Source organism: Sinocyclocheilus grahami, unplaced genomic scaffold, assembly GCF_001515645.1.
Source record: "Sinocyclocheilus grahami isolate Dianchi unplaced genomic scaffold, SAMN03320097.WGS_v1.1 scaffold6.1, whole genome shotgun sequence".
Lineage (NCBI taxonomy): Eukaryota > Metazoa > Chordata > Actinopteri > Cypriniformes > Cyprinidae > Sinocyclocheilus > Sinocyclocheilus grahami.
In genome coordinates, this window is record NW_015505185.1 from 3,917,984 (window position 1) to 3,935,022 (window position 17,039).

The window sequence follows — 17,039 nt, forward strand, 5'->3', positions numbered from 1 at the left end:
AAAAAAAAGCTACTTATAAATCCTCAAATCCTCCAACAACAGGTATAAATAAATTGCTGTGCTGTGTGCCTCAGACATTTAATCAGTCCTTATGAGAAATTATATTCATAATTAAAGCACTGGCTAACAGGATCATGACCTCTGGATTTGACTTCATGTCTTCTCATCTTAATATCACACCTGACGCCTTGGCCCCTCACCCTCCCTTCCTGCATAAACACCAATCTCTCCATCCTCCTCTTCTGATTTTTCGGCAAGTGCGTCTCATTTCAAGGTGACACCAACTGTGCTCTGCTCATGCCACAAAATCCATCTCTGAACTCAGTGTACCACTTTTAAACAAGACAGAATCTTTCCAGCCTCTCTCGAGGCTGTTGCAAATATGAAGAGATAGCGATACCATGTGAACTCAATGGGACCTTAATGCTCAGAAGAAAATGGATTTCTCAATCCAAATGAATTTGAATTACATTTAGAGGTAACATTGAATGAAGAGCTCTACCTCAAACACACTGCATGTACCTTCACAGACAGTACCGCAGGTTAATGTGCATGTCTAAATCAGTTAGAGGCATGTTGTAAGAGCATGTTGACATTTTGGTAGTGAAAGAAGGGTCATTTTATATGGCATGCTACAAAGGGCATTCTCACTTTCTCATGCTATCACTGCTAATAGAGATTAATTCAGTATAAAGGTGTGTCTGGGAGATGAATGCAGCAGATTTCGGCTAACAGCAGCTAATAGAGCTGTATGTGTGTGTGCGTGCGTGTTTGTGTGTGTGTGTGTGTGTGTGTGTGTGTGTGTGAATTAATGTGCATGTCTAAATCAGTTAGAGGCATGTTGTAAGAGCATGTTGACATTTTGGTAGTGAAAGAAGGGTCATTTTATATGGCATGCTACAAAGGGCATTCTCACTTTCTCATGCTATCACAGCTAATAGAGGTTAATTCAGTACAAAGGTGTGCCTGGGAGATGAATGCAGCAGATTTCAGCTAACAGCAGCTAATAGAGAGGTGTTTGTGCGTGTGTGTGTGATTGCGTGGCCAGAACACTCACCTTCATGGTGGGTGGTGCAGTGCGGGGAGGTGAGGGTGGACATTCTCCCAGAGGCACACTGGAGATGGTCAGCAGCTCTTGTTTCCTGCAAAACACACACACAGTTAGCCAGGCCAATGGTCAGCACACTATGTAGAAGACTAATCAGATATTGTGAAGTTTTGCACTAAAACAGAAGACTGGAACCTCAAACGCAGAAGCAAACAGACATTTTACAGTATTTGTATCATTTATCTATCAGGAGACTTTGCATTGACTATTGTTTTTGTACTTAGCTAATGATATTAATTTAGCATATTTGGGTAAACGAGTGTCACCACAAAAAAAAAAAAAATTTTTTAAGGAAACATATAGTTTAGAAGGGATGTCCCGGGTTCTTCGAAATGCACTCTTTGTATTTATGTAGGTTTAATGTGGTTTTGAAAAACGTTTATACCATTTTCAGCATTTTTGGTTGCACCAAATGACTTTAATTTTGCAGACAAAAGTTTTATTTTAAATATTAAGGCAGTGTTCAAATATTTTCCATAAATGAATAAATACAAATTGTAGTCCATTACTGAATCCAAATTACATTATATTACACATTTCAGGTAGTATAATATAATTAAATTTTTTATATTTACATATATATACAAATTGTATATAGTTTTTTTCAGGGGATGTGAAGTTAGAAATGTCAAGGTAATACCATTATCAAGTACAAAAAAAATCCTAACCAAACACAACAACAACAATAAAAATAAATCAATAAAAATGAATGTTATTTGTAGTATTATTTATGGATTTTCAAATAAATTTATGAACATATTATGAAGAAAAAATGAGGGTCACATGACCCATTTATATTTTACTTAATTATTTAATATGTTTACTAAGCAAGCTCAAAATGTAAACTATTTCAGAAATTTGGTTTCCTCAAAATAACAGTTAGCGGGGTAGATCAACACACGTTTTAGCTGAAGACCAAGATATGGTAGTTTTGCACTAAAACAAAAGACTAGCCCCTCAGACGTAGATGTATACAAACACACACACACACACACACACACACACAAGCACACTGAGGGCAGAGTGTCAGTGCAGTACCCTTTGAGAAGATATACTAAAAAGAGCCTGGTCTCCAGAGACTAAGGTGAAAGACTACAGGACAGAAAAACTCAATAACAACAATTCTTCTGTTTGCTTCGGTATCTGCACAGAGACATAACAAGAACAACTCAGTGCAGCCAGCCCTGCAGACAGACTGCTGTAGGTCAAAAAAGGTGGAGAGATGAGAGGGGTAAAAGAGGGGGGGGACGAGGCGTACAGAAAGGTGTAAGGCTCCAAGCAGGAACATGATCACATTTTAGAAGCAGTTCTTTCAGCCAAAGACAAATGAGAAAGGGGCTACTTGGAATCACAGGTTAAAATTAGTCAGGCAGACAAACTCTGGTCTAGAAATGAAGCTCCTTGCAGACGGTCTCAAATGAGGGTCTATTAAAATCTTTCATTACATTACACCTCCAAGGGTCATTAAACTCCAAAAAGACTGAACACATGAAGATTTCTAGCTGGAAAATGGCACAAAAATACATATGTGAGGATGTGAAGGTTTCAATGAAAGATAAAGGAGAGTTATTTCAATCTGAGAGAATGGAACCAATTACATATTTACTGACAATATTTATATATAATATTTATTATTTATATTATATCAATGATACCACAATAAACATGCCGTTTGTTGTAGGGGCCAACCGATTATTGGCCTGGCCAATTATCGGCGCCAAAACTAAGCATTTTTATGGTTATCAGTATCGGTCATTTTCAAAACCGATTTGCCGATAAAATAATTTTAAGGCATTTAAAGAATGTTTTTGTCAGAGCCCTTGCTATTCTTAATTTTTACATTCATTTAAATTTTTACACCAGACATATATATCGGTTAAAAATTTTGGTTATCTGTCTACTTGATCTGAAATAATCGGTATCGGCATCATCAAGTAGGCAGCAGGTGCAACGCATATTCAGCTTTTCGCTTCGAAGCCGAGCAGTTCTGTTGTTCTGCTCTGCCTATCGACAAGAGAGAGTGATTCTGTACGAGTCTGCGAGCTCGGGGAAAGAGGCTTCTTCATCTCGTGTTGGTGTGACAGCACTGCAGCGGTGGTTCCCCTGTGCGCTTCAGCACTGTGTAAGAGCAAATTTCCCTAAAAGAGCAAACACGAGTGTGACGTTGTGTCTTTGTAAAAATGGCATTCCACCCGTGTGTTTCTGGATGCTGTCGTTACCCGGCGCCGGGTGACAATCAGGGGTTACGAGGCAATCCCCCCGGTGGAGCTCGCGGTTGCGATGCAATTGTGTCCGAGGAGCAGTGCCACCTGGAGGGGTAACCCTCGTCTCTCATCCAAGGCCTGTAAGTTCTCATCCGTGCTTACGTCCAAGGCTTACAGTGCCGCTGGACCTCCGACCTGCAAGCCATGGCACTCCTGCAGGTACAGTGGGGCAAAAAAGTATTTAGTCAGCCACCAATTGTGCAAGTTCTCCCACTTAAAAAGATGAGAGAGGCCTGTAATTTTCATCATAGGTATACCTCAACTATGAGAGACAAAATGAGAAAAAAAATCCAGACCAAGGCATTAAAGGAGTTGCAAGAGGGTAGTTCTGACCCAGGGCTGATGCAGGAGCTGTGCACAGCGACGGACCTCATCACTGTGCGCTCCCTGGGTCAGACAATGGCCACGTTGGTGGTCCAGGAATGCCATCTCTATGATAGTAGTGAGCCTACTTGCACAGACGTTGTGCAAAGTCAGGGAGGACAAGGAGCAGGTCCTGCTAGTTGCGCATTACTGGCCCAACCGGACTTGGTTCCCAGCACTAATATTCCTCGTGACAGTGCCTCCCTGGTGCATTCCTCTGAGGAAAGATCTACCGTCTCAGAGACGGGGCACTCTCTGGCACCCGCGTCCAGCTCTGTGGAACCTCGACGTGTGGTCCCTAGATCCAACGCGGAGGTCCTAGGTGATCTACCCCAGGCAGTGGTAGACACCCTCACTTAAGCAAGAGCACCCTCTACGAGGCGTGCCTATTCTTTGAAGTGGAACCTGTTAGTTGAATGGTGTTCTTCTCACCGGGAAGACCCCTGGACATGCCCGGTCAGAGCTGTGCTTTCCTTCCTCCAGGAAGGGTTGGAGCGAAGGCTGTCTCCCTCCACTCTAAAAGTGTATATTGCCGCACACCATGATCCTGTTGATGGTGAGTCTCTGGGGAAGCACGCCCTGATCATCAGGTTCCTGAGGGGTGCAAGGAGACTGAATCCTCCTCGCCCGAACCCCGTACCCTTCTGGGATATCCCTCTGGTGCTTATGGCATTGCAGCGGGCCCCTTTTGAGCTGTTGCAGTCTGCAGAGCTGAGAACTCTGTCAATAAAGACTGTGCTTTTAACTGCGCTGGCTTCCATGAAGAAGGTAGGGGACCTGCATGCATTTTCCGTCAATGAATCGTGCCTGGAATTCAGGCCGGCCTACTCTCAAGTTATCCTGAGACCCTGGCCCGAATATGTGCCCAAGGTTCCCACCACGCCTTTTAGGGATCAGGTGGTGAACCTGCAAGCATTGCCTTTGGAGGAGGCAGACCCAGCCCTAGCTTTGCTCTGTCCAGTTTGCGCTTTACGCATATATGTGGACCGTACGCAGAGCTTTAGAATCTCAGAGCAGCTCTTCATCTGTTACGGAGGCCAGCAGAAGGGAAAGGTTGTCTCCAAGCAGAGGTTGGCCCACTGAATAGTGGATTCCATCGTCTTGGCGTATCAATCCCAAGGTGTGCCTTGCCCCCTCGGGTTGAGAGCACACTCCTGGGCATTGGTGCAAGGCGCTTCACTGACAGATATATGTAGAGCTGCGGGCTGGGCGACACCAAACACGTTTACTAGGTTTTATAGCCTTCTTATGGAGCCAGTGTCCTCTTGTGTATTCGCCTTGAGTAGCCAGAGTTCAGAGGAACTGCTCGGTGTCTCGCTTCCTGCGCCATTCCCCTCTACGGACTGGATAGGTGAGCTTATTCTGCTCTTCAGTTCAGTTCCCCACAAGGCGAACCCTGTGGATTTCCTCCGTCACCCTCGGCAGCTGGACGTGGTGGAGTGCCCGGCGCCAGGCCTAACACTCGTAAAGTTGCCTGTTGGTTAACCCCTGTGCTAGGCTAGGTGCCATATGTTGTGATCCCCACAGTGATCCTATGTGTGTATTCGTCCACGATACCATGTCTTTCCTTTGGCAGACTCTGCTCTGCCATCCCTGCCGGTGTTGACTCCCTCCTAGCCGGGCCGGAGCTACCTCAGAGACATTCCATATGTTGTACTGCCCTTGACACCAGTCCGTAAGTGTAATCTCCACATGCTACCTCGCTGGAAAGGGCACGCTTTCCCAGTGTTAGATAAAGTGGAACAACAGTAATAGACTCTCTCCACGTAAGCCCTGTCCTATCATCCGCCCCAGTAGCCACGAGGGGAATCAGGTGGCTTACTAGGGGCACGGGAAGGGGCAGCATAGGTGGTGCTTTGGTAGGGATCCCAATTCGTTGGTCACTGACGTGACTGGAAGTGACCGACTGAAAGGGAACGTCTCGGTTACATATGTAACCCTCGTTCCCTGAAGGAGGGAACGGAGACATCACGTCCTGTTGCCACGGCTGCTGTACCACCGATCTCTCGAAGCGAGATCCCAATTCGTCGGTCACCGTGACGTCTCCGTTCCCTCCTTCAGTGAACGAGGGTTACATACTTAACCAAGACGTTTGTTGCAGAGGTTTGTCTGTGGAGACATAACTAGATTTAGTCCAAAGGTCTGGGGTCCACATTGAAAATCTGGTATTTAAAATCCTATTTTAACCTGAAAATAAATTCAGTTTAAGGATTTGAAAAATGTAAAATAAAAAAGAAATACTTAAGATTCAGCAGTATTTCAAATCAAATAAGCAAATGTGTAATACTGATCAGATGAAAAATGCAATAAAAAATACATTAAAAAACAATGTAATTATGCATCATTTATTGCAATTATAATAGTAAGTAAATGTAACGTGTGTAACAAGGACACCGTAAAATAAAGTGTTACCAAATATCTTACGAATCATCTCTTAGGACCTGACTGTAAATTATGAATAAAACATCCAGTACTCTAATGCAGTGACAAAGCAAATTTTCTGTTTTGTTCTCTAGAGAGTTTTAGCATGGGTAGGTGACCTGGACATTACTAAAATATCACATTAGGTGGAGGGACAAAGTCAATGTTAATGTACTTTGCTGAAGCACATACTCACTGTTTTCCTTTCTGAAATACATCCAGCACACAGAAACAGTTCACTTAGACCCAAAAGCCAAATGTGAGTGCTTATCTGGCTGCCATTCTTTCCATTCTTAATAGGAAACATTGAGTAAACATCTATTTCAGCTAGCCATGACTGCAGCTGCTTGAGGGGACATGCTCCATCACACCACGACTGTTGAAAACGGCCAGTCATGTTCAAATTCACCTCTATACTGCAACTGCACCTTTTTCCCAGCTGGGTCACCAGAACAATGCCAGCTGCTGCTGTAGGTCTGAAGACAAGAGCACAAACAGATGAACAACAGTAAAGCTGACGTCAAAGGTCGTGAGGTCGGTCCAAGTCTACTGTATTTTGGCACAGATTCATCAAATTAGACAGATGCCAACATGGGTTGGGTGACATTCCTCATACTTAAAAATCAAGCAAAAAACTAAGCAAGGTTAAAGAAGATTACATTAAAGAATACATTAAATACAATTTTTCTTGGACAACCATGGTGTCGACCACATTGTTTTGCGTGATGAAATTAAAAACCGTACAAATTCAAGACACATTTAGAAAACAAATACTGAAACCATAAGGGCAAGTGTGTTGAGTCAAACCTCGACCCCCCCCCCCCCCCCCCCCCCCCCCCCCCCCCCCCCCCCCCCCCCCCCCCCCCCCCCCCCCCCCCCCCCCCCCCCCCCCCCCCCCCCCCCCCCCCCCCCCCCCCCCCCCCCCCCCCCCCCCCCCCCCCCCCCCCCCCCCCCCCCAAATTTTTTTTTTTTTTAATTAATAAAAATAAGCACTGGCATCACATCACTAGAAATTGCTAAAAAATCGAATTAAATCTTTGAGCACTAGTGTATAAATTAGAAGTCATTTTTCGTGCAATGTGAATGCTGTGGCCTGTTAATATGAGCACTTTAATTCATATGTGCTGCAATCATATGCAGTCTAAAACCTCTGTGGCTTTAGAGATCCAATGTAATGTGTTTTGCTAAAGAGAGTTTGATCAGCATTTTGACCGTCTAATGACACTCATTGCTGGTGTAACTGCATCACTGACTACATCACTCTCACTTAGTATGAATGGACAGGTCCACAGACACAGCATTACAAAGACCACTGAATGCTCAGCATTCAATCAATATATATTAGTGGAAGCTTTTCAACTGCTAATCTTCTTATATATACATTACAAAAAAAAAAAAGATAAAAAACCTAAAGGAACGGTTTACCCAAAAATTTATAAAATGCAAAAAATTTACTCACCCTTAGGATGAAGATGAGTTAGTTTCTTCATCTGAACAGATCTGGATCTGATCACTTGCTCACCAATGCATCCTCTGCAGGGAATGGGTGCCAAACAGCTGATAAAAACATCTCAATAATCCACAAGTAATAAACATGACTCCAGTCCATCTGAAGCAAGCATTATTATGGATTATTGACAATTTATATTGTTTAAAGTTAAAACACCTTAATGAATGAGTTGTTTGAACTCTTATTTTGACGGCACCCATTCACTGCAGAGGATCCATTGATAAGTGAATGATAAATTGCTAAATTTCTCAAAATCTGTTCTGTTATATGAGGAATGTGAAAAGAGGCTAAGAGGTTTGCTGTGCTGTGCACAATGGAAAGATGAAGCCTTATAAATAGGATTATTAGAAAGCTACACAAAATTTTTCCTGGAACTCGACTGCAGAGTATGTTTATGATGTTTACTTATGAATAAAGCCTTACAGCAGCCCTGAAACACAATTTACAATCACAGTAAATCACAGTTATTGCTTCATTAGACTCTTATCAGCTCATAGGGAGAAGCAGGAAGCTGTGATATCTCTGTGATGTCCAGCACATGCTGTCTCCCTTCATTTCCAGTCCACAGTTTCATCACAAGGCTGTATATCTGCCTCTTTAATTAGGTCTGATTCAATACTAATCACATCTGCCCAGTCATTATGATTATCTAATGTTCCAGCAACATGCCTCATGCTTTGAATACACTCCAAAAAGAAAAAGACAACATACAGACTGAGTATTTATTATGTAAGTAGAGAACTGTAACGGAGGTGTCTTGATTCTGATTGGTTGAAATATAAATAAATATGATCTCGTGTGACTCTGTGGTGTCTTTCTTCGCACATCATAAAATCATTTCAACTCAAAAGTTTAGGGTCATTTTTTATTTATTTATTAAAAGAATTAATGCTAGTCTTTATTGCATTAAATTTATTAAATGTGACAGTAAATACATTTATAATGTTCCAAAAGATTTCTATTTGAAAAAATGCTGTTCTTTTGAACTTTCTATTCATCAAAAAATTCCGGGGGGAAAAAAATAAATAAATAAATAAATAATACAACACAACTGTTTCAACATTGATAGTAATATGAAATGTTTCTTGAGCACCAAATCAGCATTTGAGAATGATTTCTGAAAGATCACGTGACTCTGAAGACTGGAATAATGGCTGCTGAAAATGCAGCTTTGTCATCACAGGAATAAACTACATTTTAAAATATATTCAAATAGTTATTTATTTGGAAAGCTTGGATGCTGTTTACCCTGTTGGGAGTTTATTTTGTGATACTGACATGCTGACTATACATTATCACTTACAAATGAAATAGGACAAGAGAGGACACCAGACTACAGGAAAGGCGATATTGCCAGAGAGTTGACAATTAAATCCTAATTATAAATTTTATTTTTGACCCATGAAAACCAAAAATAAACTTGATCATTCCCTCTTTGATAAATTCAAATGGCAAACTTCAGCCACATCACTGCAGTAATGAATTTAATATTCAGCAAATTAGATTGTTACCTACCAATGGCAGTGCGTATTTGTTCTGCTCGCATAAACTAATTTAATACACTCCTGTCAGGTTTATTGTTTTACAGATACATTATGCTCATCTGAGTCCGCGGCCTAAACATTATCTATATGCTTACACGATTATTATGACAGTGTCAAAGCTCTCCTTTTCATCTTAACTTAACATTCTTCTTCCAGCAAGGGATTATGGGAAGCAATGCCAGTGTCTTTTAAGGATAATGTTTTTTCCTCAGATAGCTGTTGGAGTAGTCAGTGCTGCTTCCTGTTGTATGATGATATGTTGAGGCTATTTATAGAAAGTGAGAAATGTGAACAGCAAGCAGGGTCCCAAACACGGTGTACCACATAGACTTATTATAATTAACACACTCACAAATGAAAATGACTTGTACAAAGGTAGTTTTAATGAACTCCATATGGAAATTTAATTAAGAAATAATTGCTGCTGAAACGGAACGTTTTAACATGTAAAAGGAACAATCGATACTGAGTGCTGTTAAAACCCTCTCTGCTTTTAGTCCCTGCTGTGCTAACATGAATTAGAAGGGTGTGCAGAAGTCGTTCAATAGGGCTCAATTAAAGCATTCGGTCTTTTTTCCTTAACTTCTGTAAACAAACTATTAAAGTAGAGGAATAAGGTATTGTGCTAGGATTTTTATTTGATCAAATTCAAACTTATTTCTTCTGCACATACTTTTCAATAGCTAGTTCCAACAACAACAAAAAACAGCTGTTCTATGATCACTTAATGATGCAATATATACATCTGGCTATTATAAATCTCTACAAATTAGCATTTTTTTCTGAGAGGAAATCGGTTGGCCTTTGACTCTTTGCACCTGTTCTTCATTTTACTGTACCTGCGATTTTGCCCACCGTCTGTAGACAATCAATAACTCAATTAATAAAGCCATTCAGTCACCATTACACATTAGCAAGACTAGCCGGGCCACTATGGCAACTGCTCAGAGGCTTGACATCCTACAGCAGCAGCGCTGGCTAATAACTCTCAGCAGGACGAGAGTAGCAGTGAAGCAGTCAGGACATTTTTTATTCCTTTTCCAGAGAATAAGGGTAAAAGGAAGTTTTTAGCTTTTGTAATAGAGGGAGTTCTGAGGATTATACAACAATCTAGGCATCACAGTCAAAAATGAAAAAGTCTTGCTTATGATCATATTTACTATTTAAAATCAAATCCAAAATAAAAGTTTGTGTTTACATAATATATAGGCTATGGATGTACTGTGTGTATTTATATGTGTGTATATATATATATATATATATATATATATATATATATATATATATATATATATATATATATATATATAAATACACACACACATACATGTATATATTTAATATCTTAAATATGTGTGTGTATATTTATACATAATTATACATATACACAGTACATACTTGCCGTTTATAATTATTTTGTCAAATTTACTACACTGTAAAAATAATCTTTATCTGTAAAACGGACTACCAATTTCAGAGAGAAAATTGTTTCAAAGTCATTTTTCAGTGTAGCTATAGTATTTCTGAGTGAAAATGATTTCAAAGTGAATCCTAAATGAAATTATAATAGCTGTTGCTATAATTTAGAAATGGGGACCCACACAGTAGGATCATCATATTTAGGTGACAATGGCATCTATACCATTATGAATATTATTACCATGGTTCTTTTTGGTAAGTGTAGCGTCTGGAACACTCCAACACACAATATATATTTTGTTAGCTAGATTTCACAAATACTTTGTAACACCCCAGGACGCCGAACAAGACCCTGGTTTCATGGTAACCTGATACATTTACAACCTTGTGGAATGCGAGCCGGCTCTCATTCTGCTTTCTCCAGAAACAAAGGGACACAAATGCACAGGAGAAATGGACTTTTCTACTAATTAATTCATAGGAAAACCTTCTTTGAATGAACACCCATTTTCTTCAGGCCAGTGTGTATATTATTGCTGTGTTGTATTTAATCTGTTGTATTATAGACTATTTTTATCCGTGCTTACGATAAACCACACATTCATATAAGTAACTATTTCATGTCTAGTATCTATGAATTCGCCTTCGATTCTAGATTTTGACTTTACAAATCAGATAATGCTAAAACAAAATAAGAAAACAATAGAGTCAAGAGTACAAAAAAACAAACCTGTTCATACGTAATCCCTCGTTTCAACTGTCTGAATAAACCAAATTCATTCTCAAATCAGCGATACCTTCCTTCACCCGTTTGACAGTTTTCAGTCTGAGTAGTTTTTGCCTCCAGCATGACTCGGAGAACAGCTTGTGTTTATTTGCCCTTGGACAAATTGGACAGTTGTTCATTTTTGAAGGTTTACATCATCCAAAAAGTCCTAAAGAAGCCCTCTTCTGCCTAAACAAACTCCTAGACTCTGGAGGAGTCTCAGTAGACCACCACAGGGACCTTAAGGGGGCCGGTGAGATGCTGGCATTGAGCAGAGCTTTTGATATCACTCCCTCTATTAAAGCAACCTGTGCTCCTCTGGGGTTTTTAAATGCATTTATCCTTTGTCCATATCACTAAATCAACAGTCTAACAGGAGACAAAGAGGACGCCACAGGGTTTTGAGAGCGCTAGAAAGGGGAAAAGTGACTTCTAAAAATACCCTCCTCAATGCAACTACTCTGCAAATAGGCTCTATACAACCTGTCAATGAAACCGTCTCGGAGCACTTGTTAAGAAAGACACGGTCACCTCATCTATTCCATTTACTGATACAGTTCAATGGACCGATATATGCACACAAACACCAGAAGAGATATTTTTATTTTGATAATGAGTGGCAACTACACTACCGCTCTATAAAAGGTCAAATGTAGTAACCACGGCAACAGCGAAGCTGGGAAAAATGTTTTTTGATTGAATTTTGATTGATTTGATATCAGTTTTCACACTCTGTTTTCTCTGACTCTGAGCTTAGAGCCAAAAACATCTTAGACACATATTCTAAAAGATTTGATTTTGCTCATAAATCAATTATGAGGTTGACATGATGCTTGTTTATGTCCTGGATTTATTCATTTATTAAACAAATATTGTAAAAGCAATGCAAATCTCACATAAAATGACTTGAATACACAACATACAGTTTATGATCAACACTACATGCATATTTCTGAATTAATTAATTTTGACTCATTGAGGATTTAATGTCAAAAATAGCAGGGTAATACAGAGACAAATATCCTTATTTATTATTTTGGCATAATTTCATAAGTCAAATATTAGTTCATTAGACCTTTTCATGGATATTCAAGTTGCAAAATGTCATGTGATACAAAAAGTCTAAATTACTGATCATAAACTTTAACAACTATTATGAAAATAATGATTAATATGTGGACACAAACACATATTCAAGATGCAAGAAAAATGTAATTTTTTTTCACTTGGTACACCACAACGTTTAGAGTTATTAATATTAAATAAAAAATCAAATGAACAATATGAATACAAAGTTAATCTAGATTGATAAAAGTTTTCTTTTCTTCATTATGGGCACACTTATTTGTTATTGACGCTAAATCACAAAATGTTCAAGGAGCTTCAGAAGCAATATTCTGTCCATTTAATGTTTCCATTTAGCAGGACTGATAAGGAACATGATTATATCATAATCCATCACTACGCCAAAGTGCTGCCATTTGAGCCCTTTACTCTGATTTTTTTATGACATACTGTGTATATATCACTGAGTGTGCTTTGCCATTGTGCTGGCAGCCAGAGGTCTGTTTTAAGGCCTCTTCTGAATGAATGAGCTGCATGTTTTTTCCAGGTATTCGCAATGACTCGCTCTTACAGTTACAGACTGTTGCTGCATCTGTGGTACTGAATGAGGAACGGAACTGGAATCTTATGCTAGGAATCTTATCCTTTGACCAAAAGGACTTTGAGTCTTTGTATGTTTATATGCGAGACAGAGGGCAAAAGGTGACCTACTTTAGTTTAATTTCACACAGCTGCTAATCAAAAACGCTTTCTCAACAACAGAAAGAGAGAGAGGGGGGCATAACAACTGAGCAAAGAGGAAGTAACGAGGGGAGGGCACAGCGGAGATTCATAGGGATAAAAACTACACGTGAAGAAACGACGTGAAGGAGAAAAGTGAAAAAGGCTGAAGGAAAATAAAGTGTGATGGAAACAGAATGAGTCAGGAGGTGAAGGCACTTCATGTGAGCTGCAGGAGACAGGATCATGGGAGAAATGAGTGATGAAGGTGGAGAAAATTTGATTTCAGTGAATGAAACGGGAAACCAGAAAAACATTTGCTTTGGTGCTTAATGAACTTATGAAGAAATGCTTTTGCTGCTGCTCTCATCTTACAGCACTTGCCAAGATAAATGAACATCATGTCAAATAAAGAATTATTAATAACCGAAATCAAACTACTCAAGCTGGTAGAGAGTCTGCAAAGAACAAAAATCATGCAAATATTACCTTAAGTATTTTTTGTCTTGTTTTCCAGTAAAAATATGACGAGTTAACAATGAATAAAATACATTTACTATAGGAGCAAAATTGCATTATGTTTTCCGAAAACATATCATAATTGAACCCACTTGAAAATAGTATGCAAAAACATTATTAATTTATTTAGAGTTACCAATGAATAAAATTAATTTACTGGAGGAGCAAAATTGCATTATGTTTTCCGAAAACATTTCATAATTTAACCCACTTGAAAAAAGTATGCAAAAAACGTTATTTATTTATTTATGCATGCTACAAGTTCTTAAATGCTTAAAATCTGCCATTTTAAGCATTTAAGCCTAAAAAATAAATAAATTAATTATTCAAGATTAAATATTATTACAAATTTAATTATTTCATTTGATAAAATTCAAGATTGTTATATTATATTAATTAAATATATTATATTACATTAAATATTATATCTTATGTGAATAGGTATATCTTACATAAGTAAATACATAGGCCTAAGTAAATTTACCGTTTTTATGAATAATTAGCTTTATGGATAATATATTATCCATTAACCCACTGGAAAATAGCATAAAGCATTAAACTCACACTTGTTTTATTCCCCAAAAATCTGCCAATGAGGTAAAAAATTTATAAATTAAATAATACATTTTTATCACCATTTTTTTATCACCATTTAACTACGACTTTTGCCTCAATAAACTCCTAATTTGTTGCTTATTAATAGTTAGTAAGGTAGTTGTTAGGTAGGATTAGGGATGTAGAATGTGGTCATGCAGTATATGTGCTTTATAAGTACTAATATACTACAAATATGTTAATAAAATGCATTCTAATAAGCGACTAATTAATAGTGAGAATTGGTCCCAATACTAAAGTGTTAACACTTTTTTAGATTAACAATTATTAATAATAAATAATGCAAGATTAAATATTATATATATTAAATAAATTGATTCAAGGGATAGTCTCTGTGATGTTTATTGGCAAACAATACAAAAATACTGATCAAGAAAAAGCTTTTTAAAGATCTTTTTACCTACTCAAAGAACGTCTATCAACTCTAATCTGAGAACAAATTACACTCTGAAGTGCTCTCGAATCTGGTACCAAACCTTTAATTTTAAGATAAAACAGCGCAATTACTACACCAATCAACCTTTCGATTAAAACAAGAAGGAGCAATAACCTTCCAGGATTCCATCAAGGTGAATCACATTATAACGTTTACAAATATGCCCCACTTATCACTCTGAAAAGCCTGTTTGATTTATAGACTCTCTTCTGCACATCTGAGCTGAAGAACAGGACAGAACTGATCTAGAGGGAACAAAAGTGGTGACTAGAGCTGGGCCGTCTCGCAGTGATGTCAGTAACCATGCCAGTTATCAATGAGATCTATGCAAATGGAGCCGCACACACTGTGCCTACGAACACAAATCGTATTGTGTGGTTCCAAGTGGCACGACACCTGCGTAAAAGAGTGTGTTTGGGCATGTGTTAGTATGCAGTCAAATCAGTTTATAATGAATGATTAGACAAAGTTTACACTGGGGCCACTGTTAGCATTGATGATGCCAGCTGATAGGGTGCAACACGGCTACTGACCAGACAGCCACAGGAGAAGCGGAGTAAATGATAGCTGAGAAATAGTTTCATGGTCTCATCCTCAGAGATTTACTTCCACATACTGTACATTCTGACCTGGATGACCCTGTCCAGAAGAGATTGGTGAAAACCGCTCTCTCTCTCTCTCTCTCTCTCTCTCTCTCTCTCTCTCTCTCTCTGTTTACTCTCAGTTTGTTTAACAGTGCTGTATTTGCTTTGAACTCTTTGTACATGGACGGTTACACAAAGTGCATATGAAAATACATATGCAATCTTCTTATTCTCTTAACCGTTTCCCTTAGACAGCAATGAGATTACATAGAGAGCAAGGCCGATTTTGCTTCTAAAAAAGACCTCAAAAACAACTGTTTGAGGAGACTCTCAACTCTTATTTAAAATTAAAGCATTTTTGTTAATTAAAATAAAACAATTTGAGATGTTTCCAACTAAAGATGACACTAAATTTACTAACTGAAAAACTCAAATTGAAATTAAAATAAATTGAACCTAAATAGAAAAATTTAAAAACCAATAAAAATGAAGAATTACTCAAATAAAATGAAAACTTAAAATACAAAAATAAATAACAGTAAAACAACCCCTCAAATGGTGCTAAGATTTGCCAAATATGTGATTAAATTAAACATTTCTCTTTACATTCTTTCAAGATCAAAAATGCAATCCATGTTAATTTTATAGAGATACACATTTGCTGTATATCAACAATTGTCTTATTTGTGTGTTATGTTATTTCTCCATCAGAAATAGTTGAGATTTTTCAATGACACATAATTCAGAAGTTGAGCATCCTGAGCTCTGAACAAGAAATATATTTTACTTTGGGGCATATGAGGAGAAAGACAAGCTTAGAAGTTGCAAACGAGAACATCCTCAAATGAGCCACAAAAAAAGGGTCCTTTACTATATACTGACCCAATTACAACACACTCTGGGACAACAATAAATGTATAAAGTGTACATACAACGACCTACATAGCCAGAAACCTTATAGAAATACGCAGGTCAAGCAGAGCACCCAGGTCAATAACAACAGCCAGATCTGAATCACAGGTCAAACTAGAGGGTGGGAAAAAGAAAAGTTCACCCACCGCTCCTTGTCCCTCTCTTTCTCCTTCTGCCGTCTGGACTTGTGCAGTAGTCCGATCAGAATGACAGCAGCCCGAATGCTGGCTTTTTTGGAGTTGACTTTGGCTTTGGAATCCGACATGCTGTCCGGCCCACACTCCGAAACAGACTTTGGACCAGGACCGTCCTGCGCTATTCTGGTGCGACCGAGCTCTCTGCCACGGGCCGAGGGACTGAGAATATACATCTCCCGTCTACCTCTCTCAATTCTCATGCTCTCTCTCTCTCTCTCTCTCTCTCTCTCTCTCTTCTCCTGTCACTTGCTCCTACACCAGTTCTCATTGCCTGCCTCTGTTTGGATCTGATAGGCTGAACAGAATGCAATTCACGCCCACTTCTCCCCAGCCCCTCCCTCTCCCCCAATCCCTCTCTCACTTTTCCATCTGCTCTGTTCCTGGACTGTTCGGCTTTCTGTTGCCAGACCTTTCCACACTCGTTCAATCTTTAAAAAAAAAAAGTCCTCTCCTACCCTCTTCATGTAAATACAGTCAGACTTAATTGCATCTTGCATCTTTCTGAATCAAAATGCACCTTTTGTTCAGTGCAGAAAGAAACTCCATCACCTGTCGGTCAACATCCTTGACCTCTTTTCCTGCTTTCTATGGCAACA

General features: G+C 38.9%; 1 protein-coding gene across 10 annotated transcripts in view; it reads right to left on the bottom strand.

Annotated features, from left to right (window-relative positions):
* The window catches only part of rap1gap2a (RAP1 GTPase activating protein 2a), a 78,397-nt gene that overhangs the window by 26,853 nt on the left and 34,505 nt on the right, over positions 1 to 17,039 (bottom strand). For 5 of the 10 annotated variants that reach the window (XM_016275511.1, XM_016275501.1, XM_016275494.1 and 2 more), the window contains exons 1-2: positions 16,393 to 16,641; positions 1,058 to 1,142 (exon numbers count right to left, since the gene is read on the bottom strand). In XM_016275511.1, the coding sequence (XP_016130997.1) occupies positions 1,058 to 1,142; positions 16,393 to 16,616 (309 nt within the window). In that variant the 5' untranslated portion in view covers positions 16,617 to 16,641. Of the gene's footprint in view, positions 1 to 1,057; positions 1,143 to 16,392; positions 16,642 to 17,039 lie in introns of those variants that run through there. The other 5 variants (XM_016275518.1, XM_016275543.1, XM_016275526.1 and 2 more) reach the window with 2 other exon arrangements.